Source organism: Equus przewalskii, chromosome 5 (assembly GCF_037783145.1).
Source record: "Equus przewalskii isolate Varuska chromosome 5, EquPr2, whole genome shotgun sequence".
NCBI lineage: Eukaryota > Metazoa > Chordata > Mammalia > Perissodactyla > Equidae > Equus > Equus przewalskii.
In genome coordinates, this window is record NC_091835.1 from 15376047 (window position 1) to 15396724 (window position 20678).

Here is a 20678-nt window from a genome sequence, read left to right on the forward strand (position 1 = left end):
TTTCATTCTTTGCCACTTCAATCATAGTTGTTCATAATTCATCCACGTAGAAAACATCTTGGTCATGGCAGCCCAAGAATAGCCACATAATTCATATGCCTTGAAATTCCAAGTCCAAATTGGATGTAAAGAAATTATCCATCATCATCCACCGACTGATCCATTCAACCAATCCACAAGCATTTGTTCAGGACATATCACATGCCAGAGTTACTGATGTGAACAAGACTGGACAATTCCTTCTCACCTAGGGCTTAGGGTCATCAAGGAAAATTTACATTAAACACATAACTTCGAGTGGTTCACGGGAGCATATGAGAAGGGCGACCTGCTCTCGTTTGGAGGAGTTCAGCAATCTCTTATTTGCTTAAGCTAAGATTGAAAGATTTCCAGTAATATATAGTGAGTATGACTTTTACTCCAAGAAATACAGTTAAGGTAGCCTCCATGCACCGTCTCAGGAGTTAGAGGATTGCCAATTTTCCTCCTCCTACCTGTGGTCCAGAGATGCTCAGAATCCAGGTGTTGTGTGGGAGGCACAAGAGTCAGAGATGCTCACTGTCCACTTGAAAACAGTGGTCCACCCCTGCCATGTAAATTTGAGCACCAGGCCCTTGCCCTGGCCGAGTATCCTTGCCTAGTATCTGGTCCCCTTGGGTGTAGGATTCAGACTTTCCTTTCTGAGGCCCTGCTGCCTCTGCTAGACACTGTGTGGGAGCAGCATGCTGGTCCCTCCACTCTTGGGACCAGTGGTCAACAGATCCTTACACTTCCAGAAACAAAAGCTGGGGGAGTCTTGTCTTCAGGTAGCTTTTGCTTTCAGCCCAATGTCAAAAGCCTGCCTGAAGAAGGGGCACAGAAGCCTGGCTACTTTCTGGGAAGGAGAGGAAAAAAAGACATCACAAACAAGAAACAGATGTGCAAATTAGTGTCTCGAATGATGTAGTGTTCAGAAATCTTTAGAGAATTACCTCTATCCTACAGACTGGCATTTTAGGGGTTAGTTTAGAGCAAGTGGTATCAAGTCACCCAGGGGACCTTTTAAAACAGATTACATTTGAGACCCACTGTCAGGGTTTTTGATCAGTGGATCTGGGGTGGGGCCAAGAATTTGCATGCTGGTCTGGAGAGCCACACTTTGAGTACCACTGCTTCAGTAGGCACTAGCCTGCCAGTGTACCAAATTAGTATACTAGATCGATTTAGTATGCTTAAACATATGAATGAAATGCACAGGGAAGTTCAAAAATCTAGAAAGATAAGATTAAAATAAGCAAGTCAGGTATGGCTTAATGGCCCCAAGGTTCTGGGAGGAAAACTGGAAAAATTTAGTTTTCTAAAGGAGAATGTAGACTTTCCTTTTCAATTAATCACTTCTCATTCATATAAATTGTGATGTATATAAATATGATAAGGACCAATGATGAGTGTCTGAAAATTACTATGTACTCTCCTTCCTTGAATGACAGCACAGCCTACTGCCCTAGGCTTGGGAGATACATTCAGTTAAAGATATTTTTGTCTGCGTATTTTTATTTTGATTGCACAAATAGGGCTTCCACTGTGGGAGTATCTGAGGCAATTTCTTATTTTTCCTACCAGCCAGCACATCTCCTAGCCTTGCCCTGCCTCTGCCATCAATTAATAAACTAATTTTCAGTTAATATTAACCCAAAGAAAAAAGATAAATATATAACTAGAGAATGTGTGTCAAAACAAATTTTAAATCCACTATTTGAAACTATTTCTCTCTTTGCTCCTCTGCTGGCAGAGAAGATTTTAAAAATTGACCTTCATTGGGGTCGGCATGGGCGTAGGTGTGAAAGCCAGGGTTGTAACGGTGTCAAAGTGACTGGGTAGATAAGTGAGAGTCCCCAGGCTCACAGCTAAACATTCATTTTTTAATAACAAAGAATATTTTGATATTAGTATTAGTGAATTAGTTTATTCTCTTTAAAAGCACATAATGGGTATTGATCCTCTTTTCTCAGTCTTGAACCTTATTTCATGAAAAGGAAACCTTGGAATCACCTGTAGAAGATGTCACCAATTAATATACACAAATACATGTAGGTCCATTATGTCGAACCTGAGAAATTTGCCAACATTGGACCCCATTCTTCCTACAACAGCGGCAATTTCATATGGTTCAACTCTATATTGTTTGGAAAAAAGGAGAGCTGACTGTCTTTTCAAACACAAATCACTTAAAACTCCTAAATACAAGAAAAATGATGTACACTTAGCTGACAATTCTCCCATATGTGACATCTTCCCACTTTCTGCTCTAGTCTATCGCTATCTTACCACGGTTACCACACAGATCCCGATGAACAGGGTTCAAGGCTCAAAGAACAGAAAAACGCGTTTGCTTCTTCCCTGTCGGCCGGGACTTATTGAGCTGTTTTTAAACAAAACCTTTTCTCTTTCCCTCTTCCCAGGGCTGTGTCTGTAAAGGTAAAGGCCAGTGCTTCTGCGATGGGACCAAAGGGGAGAAGGTAAAAAGGAAAACTTAATTCTGCTTCTTTTTCTCTATAGAGCTCATCAAGGGATCCACATGCGTCTTTCATTAGCAGTAGAAAGATCAGCAGTGTGTTATTCCATTCCCCAAATCCAATTTTAAAGCAACTGTATATAAACATTAACCTGGGGAGGGAAATAAAGGCCTTTGAGGAAGCTTCAGATAATTTGTGTAAATACCGGCAGCTCTTACTCTCGTGGTCTGTAAAAAAAAAAAGCAAGTTAGAGAAAAAGAAAGTTTATGAGAATGCCTCCATCTGTATACGTACCCTATTTACAATGTTGCTAAACACGAAAGAGCAACTGAAAACAACTTGATTCGCTCACTTTGACATAAAATCAACATTGAAACCCCGCAGATTTGACGTCCTATAGCACTGGTGCAAGCGCGCCCCCTGGTGGGAGAATCCTGCGGCAGCACCCGAGTTGAGGCAAAAATTCCTCAGAGGGTAGTAGCTCCATTGCAGAATTCAAGAAAAAAAAAGGAATGCCGTGAAATCTCATTAATTCGCTCCATTAACTTGCAATTTGTGATAATTAAGACAGAGGCAGAACTAAAGTTTTTTCTTTGTTTACGAAACCCTTTTCTCAGATAGACTAATGAATTGCTTAACAATATTGAAAGGTGACTGCTTAAAAATATTTTTAAAAGAACGTATTTTAAGCTCTTTGGAGAAAACAATTTACATATAATTTACATGCTAATTATAATAATGATTATTATATTTATTTTAAAGTATTCTATAATGCATGTGTAGTTTGATGTAGGGTTTTTCCTGAAGCTTAGATCCATGTTGGAAAGCTATGATTTGTTCTTGCATTCAAGAAGTCTTTATTGAATCTACTATGTGCAAGATACTGTTCTAGAATATGTTAAGGTACCCCGTATTGCGAAGGGTCTAGCAGATGCTTTTATTTCTCTTTTTATTGGGTGTGTATGTGCACACACACAATGTGAAATTGCTGACTTGATCTCTCTTTTTTAAAATTTTAATTTGCCAATTGCATAACTAAATTGACTGAAGCAACCAGCAGCCTTTACTGTTAAATAGTAATTCCAGGATCGGTGTCCGCGGAAGATTTTTTGTTGGCAGGACCATGTCAATCACGGAGCCTGAATTACGTTCACTCACTCATTACTAGGGCCTTTCCCACAATATCGTCTGACTCTTTCTAGAAAACTATTTAGCTATGCCACCCTTGATATCTCTCCTGCATCTCCTACACAAATAGCAGATTGAGTTACTAATTCCTGTGTAATCAAGAAAGGACTAAAACTCATAGGTGGCCTGTTGTTCTTTTCAAGCTACAGAGCAATTATGCACACTCCCAGACACATTCTTGTGCCTTGTCCTCACTCTCTCTCCACCCCCCAAGAAACACACCCCACTATCCTCAATCTTTCTAACTGGGTTTCCCCTCAATTCTTGATTCCTTCCCTTAATCTCTGCTCTCTGTAGCTCCTCCATTTGGGGAAAAGTAAAGTTTCTACACACCAAGGACCAGCACTTCCAAGTCTATAGACAAATTCTAACAGCTGTCAGCTTTCCAGTTACCAAAAAAAAAAAAATCTGCAAAATGTTAAAGAAAAGAAAACAATGGTTATGGCTATGTTTGTTGGATAGTTGCTGTTCTGTGTGTTTCTTGTCTCGTTTTGGTTTTAACAGGGGGAGAAAGGTTTTCCCGGACCCCCTGGCTCTCCTGGCCAGAAGGGATTCCCAGGTCCTGAAGGCCTGCCTGGACCAGAGGGACCCAAGGTATGTCAGCCTGTAAGCTTGGAAAATCTTCAGTCCGCCTAACCTTGATGCCTACCCCGGGCTGCTGAGAACGTGGAGAGAATTCCACATCTTAGCCTATTGGTGGGTGCCACGGCAAATTCCCACTCTCCAATCTTACCTGGGCCCTCAGAAGGGCATCTTATTCCAAGATGATTCAAGTGATCGTTATCTTCAAGTTTCCTACTCATCTTCCTTCCCCTCCCTGATCTACACAGTTTCTACACCTGGATCTGCCCCTACCTTCTTTTGTTCTCCAGGAAAGGATGAGTTCTTTTCGCCTTCCATTCAGGACCTGTCCATCCACCTGTGCCTGGTCACTGCGGTTCCCTCTACAACCACGTTCCAAGAGGCGTCTCCCCTCTCGGACATTCCAACTTTCCTTTTGATGTTGGCTTTTCTTCTTCAGCCCTTAAACATGCAAATATTTCCCTATCTGAAGATAAAACTTCTTCTAGATCTTTCAGGTCCTGTAACCAAACGATTGCCATCCTCTCCCTGTCTTTCCTTCCTCTGTCAAGCTTCTTAAAAAAGCAGCTAACCCTGCCAGCTGTACGTCATGTCCTATTCACTTCTCAGCAGCAATCGCTTGCCTTCTGCCTCCGTTCCCCTGAAAACACTCCTGCAGAGATGGCCCATGACCTCCAGATGGCCAATGCCCATGGATACTTATGTGTCCTTAGCAGACCTGAGTCCCTCCGCTTCGTTTCAGACTGTGTGGATCACTCTCTTCTCCTTGAAACACTTGTCTTTTGTTTCTAGAATCCTCCTTTCCCTGACTTTTTCCCCACCCTGCCCTTCTTTCCTGTGTTCCTCTTTCTCAGCCGGTCCCTTACACATCAAGTCTCCTAAGGTTCTTACCAGAGCCTACTGCCCTTCACACTCATTACACATTTTTATCCTAAAATCTGTGATACAACAAAGGGCTTTGTTTAAATGAATACCCTAGAGGATTTGCTAAAGACCTGCCTACCCTCTAGATTTGCTGATGGCTCTTTCCTGCTGTGGATGTGAGCTAGACTTCAGCCTGGGCTCTCACGCACTCACATGTTCCCTCCCCTGACCACTGGCCTCCAGCAAGCTGTGAACTAACTCATAAGTTATGAAAGGTAATTATAATTGATCCTTTTTAATTTTCATAAATAACATATAGAATATTGAAATGGTATTCAAATGCAATATTTAATGCAAATTTTCTCTGTGTCAGAACTTGGGCCATTTATTCCTGACCGTCTCTATTTACTCCTTACTGTGACTCCATAAATCGTCACTATGGTCACTCATAACTTAGCTCTCGTTATTATATCTATTTTTTGGATGAGGAAACCTACACTCAGAGCAGTTAAGAATTCGTCTTGGGTGACACAGCTAAGAAGTGGCAAAAACAGAGTTCAAACCTGGTTTGATGTAATGCTAGGACCAAACTCCCGTAACCAAAGAAACTAACCCACACCCACGGTTTTCCAAGTAAAAATGCACAAGCTTGTTGTTTTCCAGGAATTCTACCATTTTGTGTCCATCATATTCATGTATGTGTTCTGTTTCCCCATTTCCCCTTCTTCTGATCCTAATTTTGAAAAAGTCTTCCAGATTCTGGACATTCAGTGTCTGAACATTCTACTGCCTTCCTCCAGGGCGTGGCCTCAGATTTTCCTCCATTTCACTGGTAGAATGAATATGCCACTGCAAGCCTGGACTTAACATCAGCCTAATGTCAACTTCTGCCTTTTTCTTTCGTTCTCTGCACCCCACTCTGCTGATTTCCTTAGCATTTCTTTAGAGAAGCCAGCAACAAGTTAAAATAATAATTGTAAACATATGGTGCTTACCATAGGCTACATGATGTGCAGGTGGTCCATAAAGTTAATCCAGAAAATCTGCGTGTCATGTTGTCATGGAGCTCATATATTAAACTATAGCTCATCGATGCAGCCACAAAAGATTATTTGATCCAAGGCAGACAATTAGAGGATATTAAAGCCTGACCTAAAAGATTTTTCAGGTTTATAAACCTCCTATCTTAGTTTTAAATATTTTCTGCATGAGAAAACTTACAATGGGGAAGTAAAATCTGCAAGTCACTCTTCTGCCTTCTGCATAACACACTAGCCTCCTGCAGAGGAGGGGAACACGGTCACGCCCAGGCATTCCACCTCAGTCAGGAAAGCCTGACTTACCAGAACATAGTGGAACTCTAAGGAATGATGAAAACAGCTTTTGGACAATGGAACTTTCACACCAAGTGGCCTAGTTAAAATAATCTCCATTTAAGGTTATTATTCTCCAGGAATCACGGCCTCAAAACTGTACTCATTATGTGCCCGAAGCAAGTTTATCTCTGATTCGGGCCATCCTCACTTTGCTATTTATTTATTGGTGCATGCCAGGCTCATTTTGTTAATAAAGAATTTCTCATGCATAGAAATATTGGATGCCATTCTTGTCCCCCATGGTAATTGTGTCATTTATCCTTATCAGAGCTCAGCAGCTGTCTGGCTAATGTGGGGCTTTTCCAGCAGCGCTTCTCAGACATGAATGTGAATGAGAGTCATCGTCTAATCTTGTTGAAATGTCAATTCTGAATCAATATCTGGGAGGTGGGGGAGACCTGAGAAACTGCATTTCTAACAAGCTAGCAGGTGATGCTAATGTTGCAGGCCCCTGGACCCTACATTGAGTAGCAGGAGTTTGAATGAATTTTTGTTCCTCCTGGTAAGAAACAAAATTTAACTGAGTAAGTTTGAAGATCTAATTCGCTTTATTCAGTGATTCATAAATTGGGCAATATGCTGTCTAGCAAATAGAATGGAGCTCTGAGGAGCTATACAAAATGGAAGGCTTCTATAGACAGATGGGGGCCAAGAGTGGATTGTTGCAGACAAGGTTGCCTTCCTATAGCAGATGAAAGGAGTCTGTTAGGCAGCTTACCTCACTAGTGCTGATGAAGCATTCCAGGTTGACTGGTTAAGACCACATTCCTGGAGAAGGTTGAAACTGCAATTGGGTTAGGTATTAAGACTTGGTTTGGTGACAAGGGTTAGCACAAGTGACTCCATTTTGGGCCTGTTGTATTATTTGGGGTTTTTTTTTTTTAACAATTTTTTCTGATAAATACTTTAGCTCTAATGAAACAAGCAAGCAACTGCACCATGTTAACAATGAAATAATCACAAGAGCAAAACAGTTTGGTGTGTGAATAAAACTGGGACCTTTACCTTATGGGTTTCTCAGTGCCAAATAATTTTGACAATGTTTCCGTGTTGTTTTTTTATTTGGATCCAGGGTTCACCAGGCCTTCCAGGACTCACTGGTCCCAAAGGAGTCAGGGTTAGTAGTCCAACTCGTCCATCCTGCTTGTTTGATGAAAATTCTTCTTCTTTTAAAAAAAGAACTCTGCACTGCAAAAGTTATACAAATGTCACAAAGGAATGTGTTGTGTATGGTACACTTTTATAGATGAACTTCAACAGCAGGTCAAACTAATCTGTAATGGTAGAAGTCAAAATAGTGCGTACTGTGTTGGGGGTAAGGTATTAACTGGCTCCGAAAGGTCATGAGGGAACCATCTGGGGTGGTGGAGATGTTCTGTGTCTGGATGGGTTGGTGGTAAAACCAATACATACATATGCACGTATGTAAACATTGGCCAAGTTCTTCGTGGACGATTGGAGCACTTTACCATAATCAAGTTATAGCTTAAAAATCTAAAAAAAAGCCAAAAATAGTCTTATTCATCTCTTTTTTAAAGTGATATAAATGTAAGATTTACAACAGTTTGTCAAACCTTTTTGTGTTTTTCAAATAGTTTTCAGCCATTCCCAATTATAGTTGTAGGATGCAGTTATGGAATGGTAAATAGTTTTGTGCTTATAGGTTGACCAGTTTTAAAGTGTTTTTCTTGTCACCCTTTTCTATGTCTTTAGGGAATAACTGGATTGCCAGGATTTTCAGGTCCTCCTGGACTTCCAGTAAGTAATGGGAAAAATGCGTAACTAGAAAAATAAAAAGCCAGCTCATCTTAATAAAGACATTAAAGGAAATGGGCACTGATACATTTGCTACACGATGAAAATGGCACAGTAGAATCGCCTAATATATTAGAGTGTGGATTGGTAGGACATACAAGTCACACTGTATTTCCTGAAATATAAGCAGAATAAGATGCAATGGGATGGGATGGGATGGGAATGAGATGGGGTGGGATGGGGCAGGATAGAATAGAATAACTCTGTGTAATAGCAAAGAATAATAAAATAATTACCTCTGTATACATTTCCCTCTTCTTCCTTTCCTTTCTCCCAGCTTGAAACAGCAGGTTAAGGGACTCCATTTTCCATAGAAAGGCCTTGTGTTTCATCTAATATATCTGTATCTCACTTGATATTTTTTGGTTTTAATGAGCCCGTTTTATTTGCTATAATTTTTATTTAAGTTATTACCTATAATAACTTTGTGTACTACTTAACTATTCAAATAACCATCTATATTCAATAACTATCCTAACTAGCCCATCTTTTCCCTCACCTTGGGCTCCTCTCTGTTTCCCTGGTCCTGGGGCCTGGTGATTATGTCTCCTTTTTGAGACTCGTTCTGTTTTCAGGGCACCCCAGGCCATCCTGGACCTTATGGACTTGCTGGTTTGCCAGGATGCAATGGTTCTAAGGTATGTACTTCTCACGTAGGAGATGATTAGTCAATGTTTTCCTAAATGAATAAATCAAGGTGAAGTAGCAATGAAATGCGATAGGCTTTCCTTGAAACATCCTTCTAGCGAGAACCAATGGTCTGTGTCTTCAGGGCAGAAAGATGATGGTTTTCTTTCTTCTCATGCCTTGCTTTCTGATTGTTGGTTAAGGCAGTTCTCTCATGTTCTCCCACAGAAAGATAATTGGGGGCTCAACTGGTTATTTTCATCTAAGGTTGCGAGTGTACATAAATCAGAAACTAATGCTTGGAATGCAAAATGAGTCTTTGGAAAAGAGTGACTGAGCTTTCGATGTTCATTCATCTCCTTTCTTTCCTAACTATGCTCTCCTTTTCCCCAGAATGGTGGCCATGAAAGAACTAATTACTAAAGTTTCAAAGAAACAGCAATTAAAAAGTTCTTGGCACAATTAGACTTTTGCCATTTATGCACAATTTGAGAAACAGTAGAATCTAATCCTGTTTTCAATTAAGATAATGGTTTTCTGGCCTCAAGCCTCATGACCCAGTAGGCATAAGGAATTTGGGTTACTTTGTCTAGATTTACCACTGCAGGGTTGGAAGAGAGAAACAAGGAAAATCTCTCAATAGGCTGTTCTAGAACAACTGAAAAGAATGACGAGCTTTGTGTGTCTTCCAGGGTGAGCAAGGGTTTCCAGGACTTCCGGGGACACCAGGCTACCCAGGGATCCCGGTAGGTACACATTTCTAACTCTCCATTAAAGACATAAAGTAGAAATACAAATAGTTTACTCCAGAATGGCCATATACTGAAATCTATCATGACTTTGGGGAAGGCTGGGGTGGCCAATAATAGACATTCAACCGATAGCTTGGGAATGAATGAATGAATGAATGAATGCATTATGAGTTCAGGTTTGCACTTTGAGGCTTTATTTTGTCTCTGAGACATCCAAGTGGAGATGGGTCATAGGCAGCTGGATTCACTCAGAAGAGAGGCCCGGCTGGTGGTGACTCAAGGAGTGAAAAGGAGGAGGAAAGGGCCTTAGAACTGAGGCTTAGAGAGTTCCAGTATGTAATGTCTAGGTCAAGGAGGACAAGCCTTTAAAAGAGGAACGGCCCTGGAGGCAGAGAAAAAACCAGGAGGAGGGTATTCTGGAAGCCCAGGAAAGATACATTTCAGCAGAGTGGAGGGGCAGACAGCTGCCTAACGCGGCTGAGAAGTCCAGTAAGAACTGACATCTTGTCATTGATTTCAGCAGTGTCAAAGTCATTGCAGACCTTAGCAAGGGGTACTTCCATGATGGATAGAGGCAGGAGGTGGATGTGGGACTGAGGAATGAATGGGATAGGAACAAAATGGGAAGTTTGCAGATAACATGAAGGAAAGACAGGGCGATATTGGTGGTGGGGAGATTAAGGGGAGACTTGGTTGTTTGTTTAAATGAGAGAAATTTGAGCATGTTTGAAAGCCAGTGGGAAGTATGTGGTGGGGAGAGGAGGCAGATGGCAGAAAGAACAAAGAAGGGATGTTGTGTATTTGATTTGCCTCTAGTTGTTAACACACCTCTTCTTTTTCTAGGGTGCTGTCGGTTTGAAAGGAGAAAAGGTAAGTCATTTGTGCCATATTATTATTGAAAATCTCTAACTGTACATGCAAAAAGGACTTCTACTAAATAATGAGATATAAATAATTACCAATCAGGTTTCATAACTAATTCAGAAACCATAATAATTGGACACATTATTCCTCCTTAACAACTTCTAGCTCTTGTCTTAAGTATGTCTTAAGGAGTACAAGTATTGTATCATCCTTTAAGGAAAAAGAGACCAGGAGGAGAGAAATTACCTCACGCACAGGGCCCCACATTCTAGATCAGGAATTGCCACTAATTTGGTATTTTGGGAAATGATTTATCATTTCCATTATCCCTGTGCCTTTCTTCCTTCCACAGTAAATTGTCAATTTTAGGCTATATAAAAATGCTTTAAATTCTTCAAAGTGGAATAACGAAATCATAATCCTAAACCACTTCCCTGAGTGTATATCCTGGGAAGTTCTTTTGTCCTTGAAACAGCATAACCTTGAATAAGCATTTAAAAGGGTGTTGAAAATAGAACATTGATTACGTATGACGAACGTCTTCGTTTTCAAGGGTGCTCCTGCTGAAGGGGAAGGGATAGAACTTGACCGGAAAGGTGACCCCGGGTTGCCAGGAACTCCAGGATTCCAGGTACAAGCGCTTCAGAGAATCCCCATCATTCTCAGTCTCTCTCTGTCTCTCCTCCCCGCTCCTTTCTCTCCTGTCTCTTTGTCTGTCTGTCTGTCTCTCTCTATCCTTCTCTCTTTATCTGTCTCTTTTTTCTCCTCTCTCTTTCTCTCTCTCTGTCTGTTTCTCTCCGTTTCCTTTTTCTCCCCTCTCTTTCCCTCCTTCCTCTCCCCTATATCTTTCTTACTCTTTTAAGAACATTATTAATAGACATTCATATTTCTTCTATTTACATATCTACTTCATTTCATTCTAACACATTCACCTTATTATAAGGAACTGCATGAAACTGATATAAAAAGATTATTTGTACGTACGTCTTTCCTCTCTTCTTCAATCTCAGTCACCCAAGCTTTCCTAAATGAATAAAGAGGAGTCTTCAAGGAATTGTTATGTTCCACTTAGCATTTGTTGAGATCCACGATAGGTTTGTATCATACAGTGAATACGATTTAAGGCTGTAATGTCAAAAAGAGCCCTACTGTAAAATTTGCATGATAGTAAATACCAGGGTTTTATTTAAATGCACCTTTCTCCTGTTGAGTAGTTTGCTTTCTGATCTATACGTATGTAGCCTGAGATTGATCCAGAATGGATACAAAGAAACAGCTATTTGGGGGGTTGTGTGTGCTTTACTTAGTGGTTCAAAAGGATCTTTTGTTAAACCTAAGTCACAAGTACTCACTTTCAGGTTAATTAACCAGAAGTATTGTAACTTAGTTCAGAAGTACCTGCGGAAACTCCTGGGTAGAGACTGGTGTTTGCCTGAGTGAGTCAGAGCTGGAGTTAAAGTTGTTGCACTCCTCTACGGCGAGCCGTGCCAGCTGGGGGTGAGCTGCAAAAGTGCAGAACGGTGCGAGTAAGAGCCACTCTAGGCTTTTGAGAGAAGATGCAGAAGACAAGGCTCTTGGTTTATTGCTTAGGAAGCAATTAAGGGGCCAGATGCTGAAGGCAGGGGATCCAGTAAGAGGAGATAGTAGCAGCCTGGGACCTGGGTGTCTCCCTTCCGTGTGTGTTGACTGTTGGCTACATTGTGCTACAGCTGAAGATATACCAGGGGGACGTTCATTTATACAAGAGATATTATTATGCGCCAGTGGCTATTCTAAGCTCTGGGGATACCACAGTGTACAAATCAGCCAAAAAATAGTTTTAAAAAAATTCTTGCTCTCATGGAGTTTACATTCTAGGAGGAGAAAATATAAAAAATATAAATTAATAAGTGTATGCTCTGTTACACAGTAATAAATGCTGAGGAGAAAAATAATGCAGGGATGGGGGATAGGAAGTGCCTGGCTTTCAGCTTTAGATTGGATGGGTGGGGAAGGCTTTATGGAAGGGATGACATTTGAGTAAAGATTTAAAAAAAGGCAGAGGAGGGGCTGGCCTGGTGGCATAGTGGCATAGTGGTTAAGTCTGCACACTTTGCTTCAGCAGCCGGGGCATGGACCTACACAGCTCATCAAGCCATGCTGTGGCACCATCCCACATACAAAATAGAGGCAGATTGGCACAGATGTCAGCTCAGTGACAATCTTCCTCAAGCAAAAAAAAAGAAAGAAAGAAAGAGGAAGATTGGCAACAGATGTCAGCTCAGGGCCAATCTTCCTGACCAAAAAGAAAGAAAGAAAGAGAGAGAGAGAGAGGGAAAGAAAGAGAGAAAGAAAGAAAGAAAGAAAAGGGAGAGGAAGTGAGTCATACAGATACGTGGAGAGAGAGGATTCTAGGCAGAGGTAGAGCATGCTTGGAAAAAAAAAAAAGAGGGAGAGAGACAGGAGCAAAATTCCAAAAACAATTTAAAATTCTTCCAAAGTAAAGCAGCTGCTCTGGTCATTTTTCTGGAAACAGTACCTTCAGGATGGTCCAGGTAGTCTGTTACACATGGCATTTATTGGAACTAACTGCAGCCACAAGTGGGAAACGTTAGGCTCTGATTTTACTAAAATATTTTAATGCATTTAACTAATGGACATTGTTCTTCAGTGTGAAGTAAATTTAAACTGACTCTCATTCTTCTGTTCATTTAAAGGGTTTGCCAGGCCTTCCAGGTTTTCCCGGACCTGCCGGCCCACCTGGCCCTCCAGGATTCTTTGTGAGTACGAAGTCACCATTGCCGTACACGTGGTAAAGTAATAAATTAATTATAGCTAAAGATTTTAAACAGTTTTCCAGGTTGGTGTGTTCCCTGCTGTAATTTTAACTTATTGATTTTCTAGGGCTTTCCAGGAATCATGGGACCTCCAGGACCTAAGGTAGATCACGGTTCATATGTCGTATCATAGTATCAGCCAAAACACCCTAACCAATCTCGAAGCCATGCCTGGTCTGATGGACACGTGGGTGGCGGCCGGGCACCTCTTGGGAACTCATGAGAATTCCCAACAGGGAAGGGAGCACGGCTGGCAGCTCTGCATCTCTTCCCTCTCTTTTCCCTACTTCAGTAACTTGATCCCTGATACAAACAGTCTTAATTCAATTATAAGGAGCTCCTTATCAGGAAAAGCACAAGGATTCCTGGTCCATAGGTTTCCCCTTTCTGATAATCCTACTGATCACCCAACCCTTTATATAAATTTTTGTACTGGCTGCTTCCCAAAATCAACCTAATCTAATGCTAGGAAATAAAAGGTGACTATTCATGCACTCGTTAAGCGGGGTCCTGCATGTCTTTCTATTAAAAAGGCCAGCTGGTGTTGAGGAGGAAAAAACCTTTTTCCTCTGTCCTCTTAGGTTCAGTCACTGGACCCCGCAAACTAAACTGACAAAAGACAGTTTAACAGGAGAAAAAGGTTTATTTTATATGCATATGAGGGTGCTCATAGAAATGAAATGAAAACCCTAAGGAGGCGGTTGGGCCAGAGGCTTGTAGACCATTTTAACAAAGGGTGATAAATTTGTGGAGAAGTGATAAGACAAAGGAAAAAGGTTTTGACCTTCTAGGAGTGGCAAATTGTGGGAAGGCAAATATATGGGGGGAACTAATGGAAGATAAGAGTTATTCAGTAAGGTTTATTTACACAGATTTAAGTGCATCTCCAGTAATAAGAGTTGTCCCTTTTCCTGGTACAGGAGAGGGGAGGGGTAACAATTTCACAAAGGGAAATTTATGCCCTGCCTTTAGGTGGATAGGGGGAGGGTAAAGAATATTTTCTGCATTTCCTGTTCCTGAGTTGCCTTCAGCTCAAAATAATCCTTATGCCAAAGTGGTGTATTTTGGGTAGCATATTCTGATCCCCTTCACTAGTTTAAGAAAATGTTGAGCAAGGCTGAGCTTACCAGGAAATTAGTACTAAACACAGTATCTGTTACTTACTCTCAGGTGGCCTCTGTGTGTAGCATTCACATTTATTATTTCATTGATGTGTGTGCACATGCACGCACACACACACTACCCCCCCCCCCCCATGAGATGGATAGATCCAAGTTAAGTGGCTTGTCAAATAGACAGTAAATGGCAGACCTGAGACTTAAAGTCTTTTGAATCCTCATCTTGAGCTTTTCTCAACAGCTTGTGGCCTAATGAGGGGGAAGATTTGCTCTCGAGAGCAAAGAGACACTGGTTGAAATGAGAGATTGGCCATCGTTAGTGAAGACAGACTAGTCACATTAGTCTTATCTCAAGTCACTAACTTGCTAGTGAAGTCAGGTAGCTTGAATTCTATTAGCATCTCTATTTTGAAATCCTGAAGTTTAGCTACCCATCTCTCTTATTTTTAAGATGAGAAAAGTAGGGCGTCATGAAATTAAATAACCAGCCAGTGGAATCAAAACCAGCTGGTGGCTGAGCCAGAAAAACATCCTCTGAGCTGGGGTTCCTTTCTCCACCCCACACCACCTCATGTCATCACTTGCCATATTAAGTAAATCCCTTAAGCTTTCTGCACCTCAAGATCTCCACTTGTTTGTTTTTTTTGTTTTTTTTTTTTTTGGTGAGGAAGATTGGCCCTGAGCTAACATCTGTGGTAATCTTCCTCTTTTTGCTTGAGGAAGACTGTTGCTAAGCTAACATCTGTGCCAATCTGACTCCATTCTTTGTATGTGAGGTGCCGCCATAGCATGGCTTGTTAGGCAGTGTGTAGGTCCACACCCAGGATCTGAACCGCAAGCCCTGGACCACCGAAGTGGAATGCGCAAACTTAACCACTACACCACCGGGCCAGCCCCATAAGATCTCCACCTTTAAAAGAAGCAAATTGCCACTCTACTCCAAAAAAACAGCTAAAACAACTGTTATAATTTTAACACTAAAATCAAAATATAAGTGTTCAGATACAAATATTGGAAGTTTAATGTGTTTAAATTATTTATTCACGTTCATTTTTTTTAAATAATTTAGTTTTGTGTTTTCTTACAGGGCCACATGGGCGACAATGTGATAGGACAAAAAGGAGAACGGGTAACTTAAACACCATTGTTTATTTGTGAGCAAGATACTTTCAGTTCCCTATCAATCAGCCTGTACATTTCATTCGCTAAGTCACTGCGAAATGAAGGCATTTGCTGTGTCTCAAGCTTTCATTTGCTCAATCTTCTTACAAGAGAACGAAAGGGGAAAGATAGACCTGTCAAATATACTAACGCTGCTGTTGTTTAGTTTTTCATTTCTGAGTGTATTTGTATTTAGGGTGTGAAAGGATTAACAGGACCCCCCGGACCACCAGGAACAGTAATTGTGACGCTCACCGGCCCGGATAACAGAACGGTAACTCTTTAGTTTTATCATTGGGGTTGTGCCTCCTCATTTCTGAGACAAGTCCTGTGATCTCTTACCTCTTTCATAAGCTCTATCATCTAAGCCCCGCTCAGTCCAGCGCCCTCATCCATCCTGAACCTCTGGGTTTTATTCCTTCCCCATCTTTTACTTGAGAACCAGAAAACGTGAGATGAGGAAGATCTGAGGCAAGCAACCTCCAAGATTCTTGAAGGTAGATTCCAGGTCTAATTCTGCTCACACTTTATCCTCATCTTTTCTTTCATTGTCCTTAATGCTGAGTAGTCTTCAGTGAGTATTTTTGAATAAGTGATAACAAAATGGGTGTACTACTCTGATCCAGTTGGATAGTAATAACCCAAAGATATGGATGGAGGGTATGATAATCAAATAGGATGTTTTTACCCTGCCATTGTAACCCCAAGGACAATGTGGCCCCCATTCCTCTCCAAGGATGCTCTGACCCTATTATTTTGACATTAACATTTGCTTTTTGCTCCCACAGTGAAATAGAAAGGAGGACCAGGGTATGAAACTGAATTGAATGCTCAGAAGAAATGAATTGCAATATAATACACCAATCCTAGACACTAGATTGATCCTGGAATGTCTGGGAGACGGGGTGGGGAAGTGAGGGACTAGCTAATAAGTTTCCTGTGGATTAAGTAAGAAATGCACATAAACCATTCTTCTCTTTTAAACTTATAATTAATTGGTTTTTAAAATTTTTTGCTTCCTATTCTTCCCAAAGCCCCCCAGTATATAGTTGTATATTGTAGTTGTAGGTCCTTCTGGTTGTGCTTGTTTTTAATAATAATTTGATTGAAATATAATTCACATACCATAAAATTCACTTGTTTACGGTACAATTCAATGGCTTTTAGTATATTCAGATTTGTGCAACCATTACCACATTCAATTTTAGAACATTTTCATCATCCCCACAAGAAACCTCTTAGCTATCACTCTCCAATATAATTAATTTTTAATGATAGAAGTTATCAAAACAAAACTAAGGAGTTAAAACAAAACATAGTGAAATTTGATATGACCAAAATAATAATTCACATTGAAGACTGGGAAAAATTGACCTGAGGAAAATAACTGAACTTTTCAGAGGTAATCAACAAAAATAAAATTAACAATGTCTAAAACTTTATTGGCTGAAAATTGATAGAAAAAACCTTATCTTTACAAAATCTAGATCTGGAAAATTTGACCCAGGGGAAAAACATTGAGTTGGAAGAAAATGATGCCCTCAAGAGAAGACTCACATTGCCAAAAATATAATCAATAAAATGTGATAAGGGTAAAAAACAAACCTGATTAATGAATCAAATCTTCATTGTAACATTTTCTAAGAAAATAATTGATCCCAAAGAAAATAACTTCAGTATATTAAAAATGAAAGTAAAATACATCAGAAATGATCTGATTGTGCTTATAGAAAACTGATTCAGGAATCAAATTAGTTTAATATAGTTTGATCCAAAAGATAATTAAAAGATATAGTTGGTATATAGTTTCCGTGGGTTCACAGGTATCAAATTTGAAATATGAAAAATGATAAGGTTTACTGTGTTGCGTTATATGAGGTACATAAGTAGTTTGTAAATCCAGTTTATTGAAAGATAGATGAACTTTCCAACTATAATCAGTAAAATCTTGTTTGATCTGTTTTTAATGACCTTAAATTGTTTTTGTGGCAGGACCTCAAGGGCGAGAAAGGGGACAAGGGAACCATGGGAAAATCCGGACCTCCTGGACTCTCAGTAGGTCACTCAGAGCCATGTTGTTCCCTTGAAACATAAAGTAGAACCTTAGTGCATATTTTGATGTATGACCTATGTTTAAAGCTTAATATTAGTTAAAGCACAATATTTTACTACAGAGGTCATGAATATACTAGAATTATTTTATGGCCACTTCTAGCTGAAATCCTCACATTGTTTTGCGTGTACCCAATGGCACCCATCTTATGATTTATCTTCAGCATCTGGTTTCTCAGCATCTGTTTTTAAATTAATACTCATAAATAAGCTTTCCCTCTTAGATGACCCATCATTTGAACATTTTTAAATACAGGAGAATAATCAGAAGGGGGAAAATTAATAAAAACCAATGTTAAGTCAAAAATCAATAATTCATAAAACTTGACCTAACTCTAATTAATACAGGGACCACCTGGAGAATCTTATGGATCTGAAAAAGGTGCTCCCGGAGAACCTGGTCCACAGGTACGTTTGGATATCCAATGTCTTGTGCAGCCTGTATTAGTCAGTACTCAGGACTCTGTAGGTTGCAAGGATAAAATGCCCAACTCAAACTAGCTTAGATTTTTAAAAAATTTTTTAAAGATCTAGGGAGTGGAACCTATTTGTTCAACTATCTGAGAAATTCAAGGCTAAAACAGGCTTCAAGAACTTTAGAACCTGAAACAGTATGAGCAAGACTTTCTCTCCATTTCACTACTGCTTCTCTCTGTGTGTCAATCAGCCTCATTCTCTCCTTTGACAAATGATTCTCTTCCATGTTAGGGGGTGATGGGGAGAAAGCATGGGATGCAGCAGCAGACCACTTCAGGTTAATGTCATTTCAGGAGAGAGAATGTTCCATATATAAAATCCCAAAGACTTGCTCTGATTGGCAAGTCTCTTGCTCTGATCAGCTGGGTCTCACTCTGGAAAAGTCACTGTGGCCAGAAGGAAAAGGTATCATGGTTGGCCAGGCCAGTGGGGCGGGGAGCTTCTGTGACTGCAGTCCCATGAGAACCACACAGAGTGAGGCAGGGGAAGCTCCCCAAAGGAAATGGACCATGCTGTGATGAGAAGTGGGATGCTGGGAGGACGGAAGCAACAGGGGCCCGCTCCCCCACCCAGCTCTATTTTGGAAAGATTTAAACACATGTATTGTTTTAAAACTCTAAAAATTATACATTGGAAAAGTAAATTTTTTTCTAAGAAAAAAATTCAACCAATATGATTTTTAATTCTATCATCAAGGGTAAATACTATCATAGTTCATCCAAAAGCCTTGTCTGTTTGGACAATGCAGTATAGCTTTATGCATATATTTAAATATAGGCACAACTGTAGTTTAGGGAATTCTCAACATTTCAAATAAATTAATTCATTGTTACCACCTCTCTTTGTAGATTTCCTTGTACATGTCTCTGCTCAGTGCTTCCTTGATTTTCCTTCCAAACTTGAACGGACAGCATCAACTCTAGTTTAAGATTAGCTCGTAATTCCCTCTCTTTCTTCCTTTGACTCTCCCTGATTTCCCATTCTGACTGCCTTGTGCCTTTCCTGGCAAGGGAAGGTCATCCATGTTCTGTTATTAATAGATTTTCCTTCTAACAAGTGGATGGGGAACCTCATTCAGAATTTCTTGCTTGAGATAAAGAGCAGATAATCATATCTTTTGTTTTCCATGTTTATCAAAATTATCCATATTTATTAAATTACATGTTTTTGTTTTATTTTCATTTTAGGGAAAACCAGGAAAAGAAGGTGCTCCTGGGTTCCCTGGCACTCAGGTGAAGACATGGTTTGGCCCATTGATGTCATGAAAATGTCAGTCCTGTTAGACGAAGAAGGATTTTTGAGAGTCACTACGTAGTTATAAACTAATAAAAAGCATATAGATTTTAAGAATTACATTTGGGAATCACAGTTTTACACTCTTACTGTGAAGAGAGGTCCACTGAGCACATTTTTTTTTCCAAAAAGGAGTTCAAACTGTTCTGCTTCCTACAAAAGAAATTGATGAGTGTGTCTCCTCACCCATTCTCTTTTCTCTTCTCTTTAGGGAGCCAAAGGCAACAGAGGCTTCCCTGGGTTAACTGGTGAAGACGGCATTAAGGTAAGCCTCTCCTTAACATCCTATCTTCAGCCTATCAATCAGTTGGGTTTTGCCCATGCTTTTCGTTCATGCCCTGGAACTAGGTAAAGTAATTTCAATCAGAGTTCATTAAAATACCTTAATGTATTTGTTAAGAATAAATGAGAGATGTGGCGACTTAAAACACTTGAAGGGCAGTCTTGTGGAAAAGCTATTAAACTTGTTCTGTGTAGTAGAGCTGCCTGACTTAGGACCAGTGAGATTTCAGCTCCCCACAAGGAAGGAGTGGGAAAAGGCCTAAAATTGTAGGAAGTTTCAGGTCATTTGAAGTCAAACGCAGGTTGGACCCCATGAGTCTCAACCTGTGTCACGATACACTGAAAGGTCATCATCAATTAATTGTGAACTGTAATTCAAATCATTTGTTTCTGACAAATGTTACAGACATCTTCAAATAATGTTCATATGTAGTGTATGTGCAGATTCAAGGTTTATCCTATAATAATATCACTTCCTATAGAATTCTGAGTAGATAAGAAAGGGGGTTGGTTATGGTTGGGACACTGGGAATTGTGTACAACCCACAGCCTGGTTTTCCTGTGCCTCTACTCTGGGTGGGAACATGGGAGTCTGCAATGATGTGAGCATCACTGGATGGTAGTGGCATGGAGCAAACCTGGAGAATCAGTGGAACAACAACCACTTCTTCAGGACCTTGTTGATAGGATCATTGACCCAGATATGACCCTCCAGGAAAATAATTTAAAGCCAATGACCCTTTCACTTTAACTTGCTTTGTACATTACATTGAAATAACTCTACTTTTAGCACTGATTTATTACTTGTGCATTTTGCTTTTTAAGTATGCCAGATATGTACTCCTAATTTGCATCT

At 40.2% G+C, this 20678-nt stretch overlaps 1 protein-coding gene across 4 annotated transcripts in view; it reads left to right on the top strand.

Annotated features, from left to right (window-relative positions):
- The window catches only part of COL4A3 (collagen type IV alpha 3 chain), a 129805-nt gene that overhangs the window by 58045 nt on the left and 51082 nt on the right, over nucleotides 1-20678 (top strand). For 2 of the 4 annotated variants that reach the window (XM_070618427.1, XM_070618426.1), the window contains exons 2-17: nucleotides 2442-2498; nucleotides 4188-4277; nucleotides 7578-7622; nucleotides 8219-8263; nucleotides 8896-8958; nucleotides 9640-9693; nucleotides 10543-10569; nucleotides 11117-11194; nucleotides 13260-13322; nucleotides 13447-13482; nucleotides 15585-15626; nucleotides 15855-15932; nucleotides 17651-17713; nucleotides 18119-18178; nucleotides 19435-19479; nucleotides 19752-19805. In XM_070618427.1, coding sequence (XP_070474528.1) covers nucleotides 2442-2498; nucleotides 4188-4277; nucleotides 7578-7622; nucleotides 8219-8263; nucleotides 8896-8958; nucleotides 9640-9693; nucleotides 10543-10569; nucleotides 11117-11194; nucleotides 13260-13322; nucleotides 13447-13482; nucleotides 15585-15626; nucleotides 15855-15932; nucleotides 17651-17713; nucleotides 18119-18178; nucleotides 19435-19479; nucleotides 19752-19805 — 900 coding nt within the window. Of the gene's footprint in view, nucleotides 1-2441; nucleotides 2499-4187; nucleotides 4380-5275; nucleotides 7623-8218; nucleotides 8264-8895; nucleotides 8959-9639; nucleotides 9694-10542; nucleotides 10570-11116; nucleotides 11195-13259; nucleotides 13323-13446; nucleotides 13483-15584; nucleotides 15627-15854; nucleotides 15933-17650; nucleotides 17714-18118; nucleotides 18179-19434; nucleotides 19480-19751; nucleotides 19806-20678 lie in introns of all 4 variants that reach the window. The other 2 variants (XR_011539810.1, XM_070618428.1) reach the window with 2 other exon arrangements.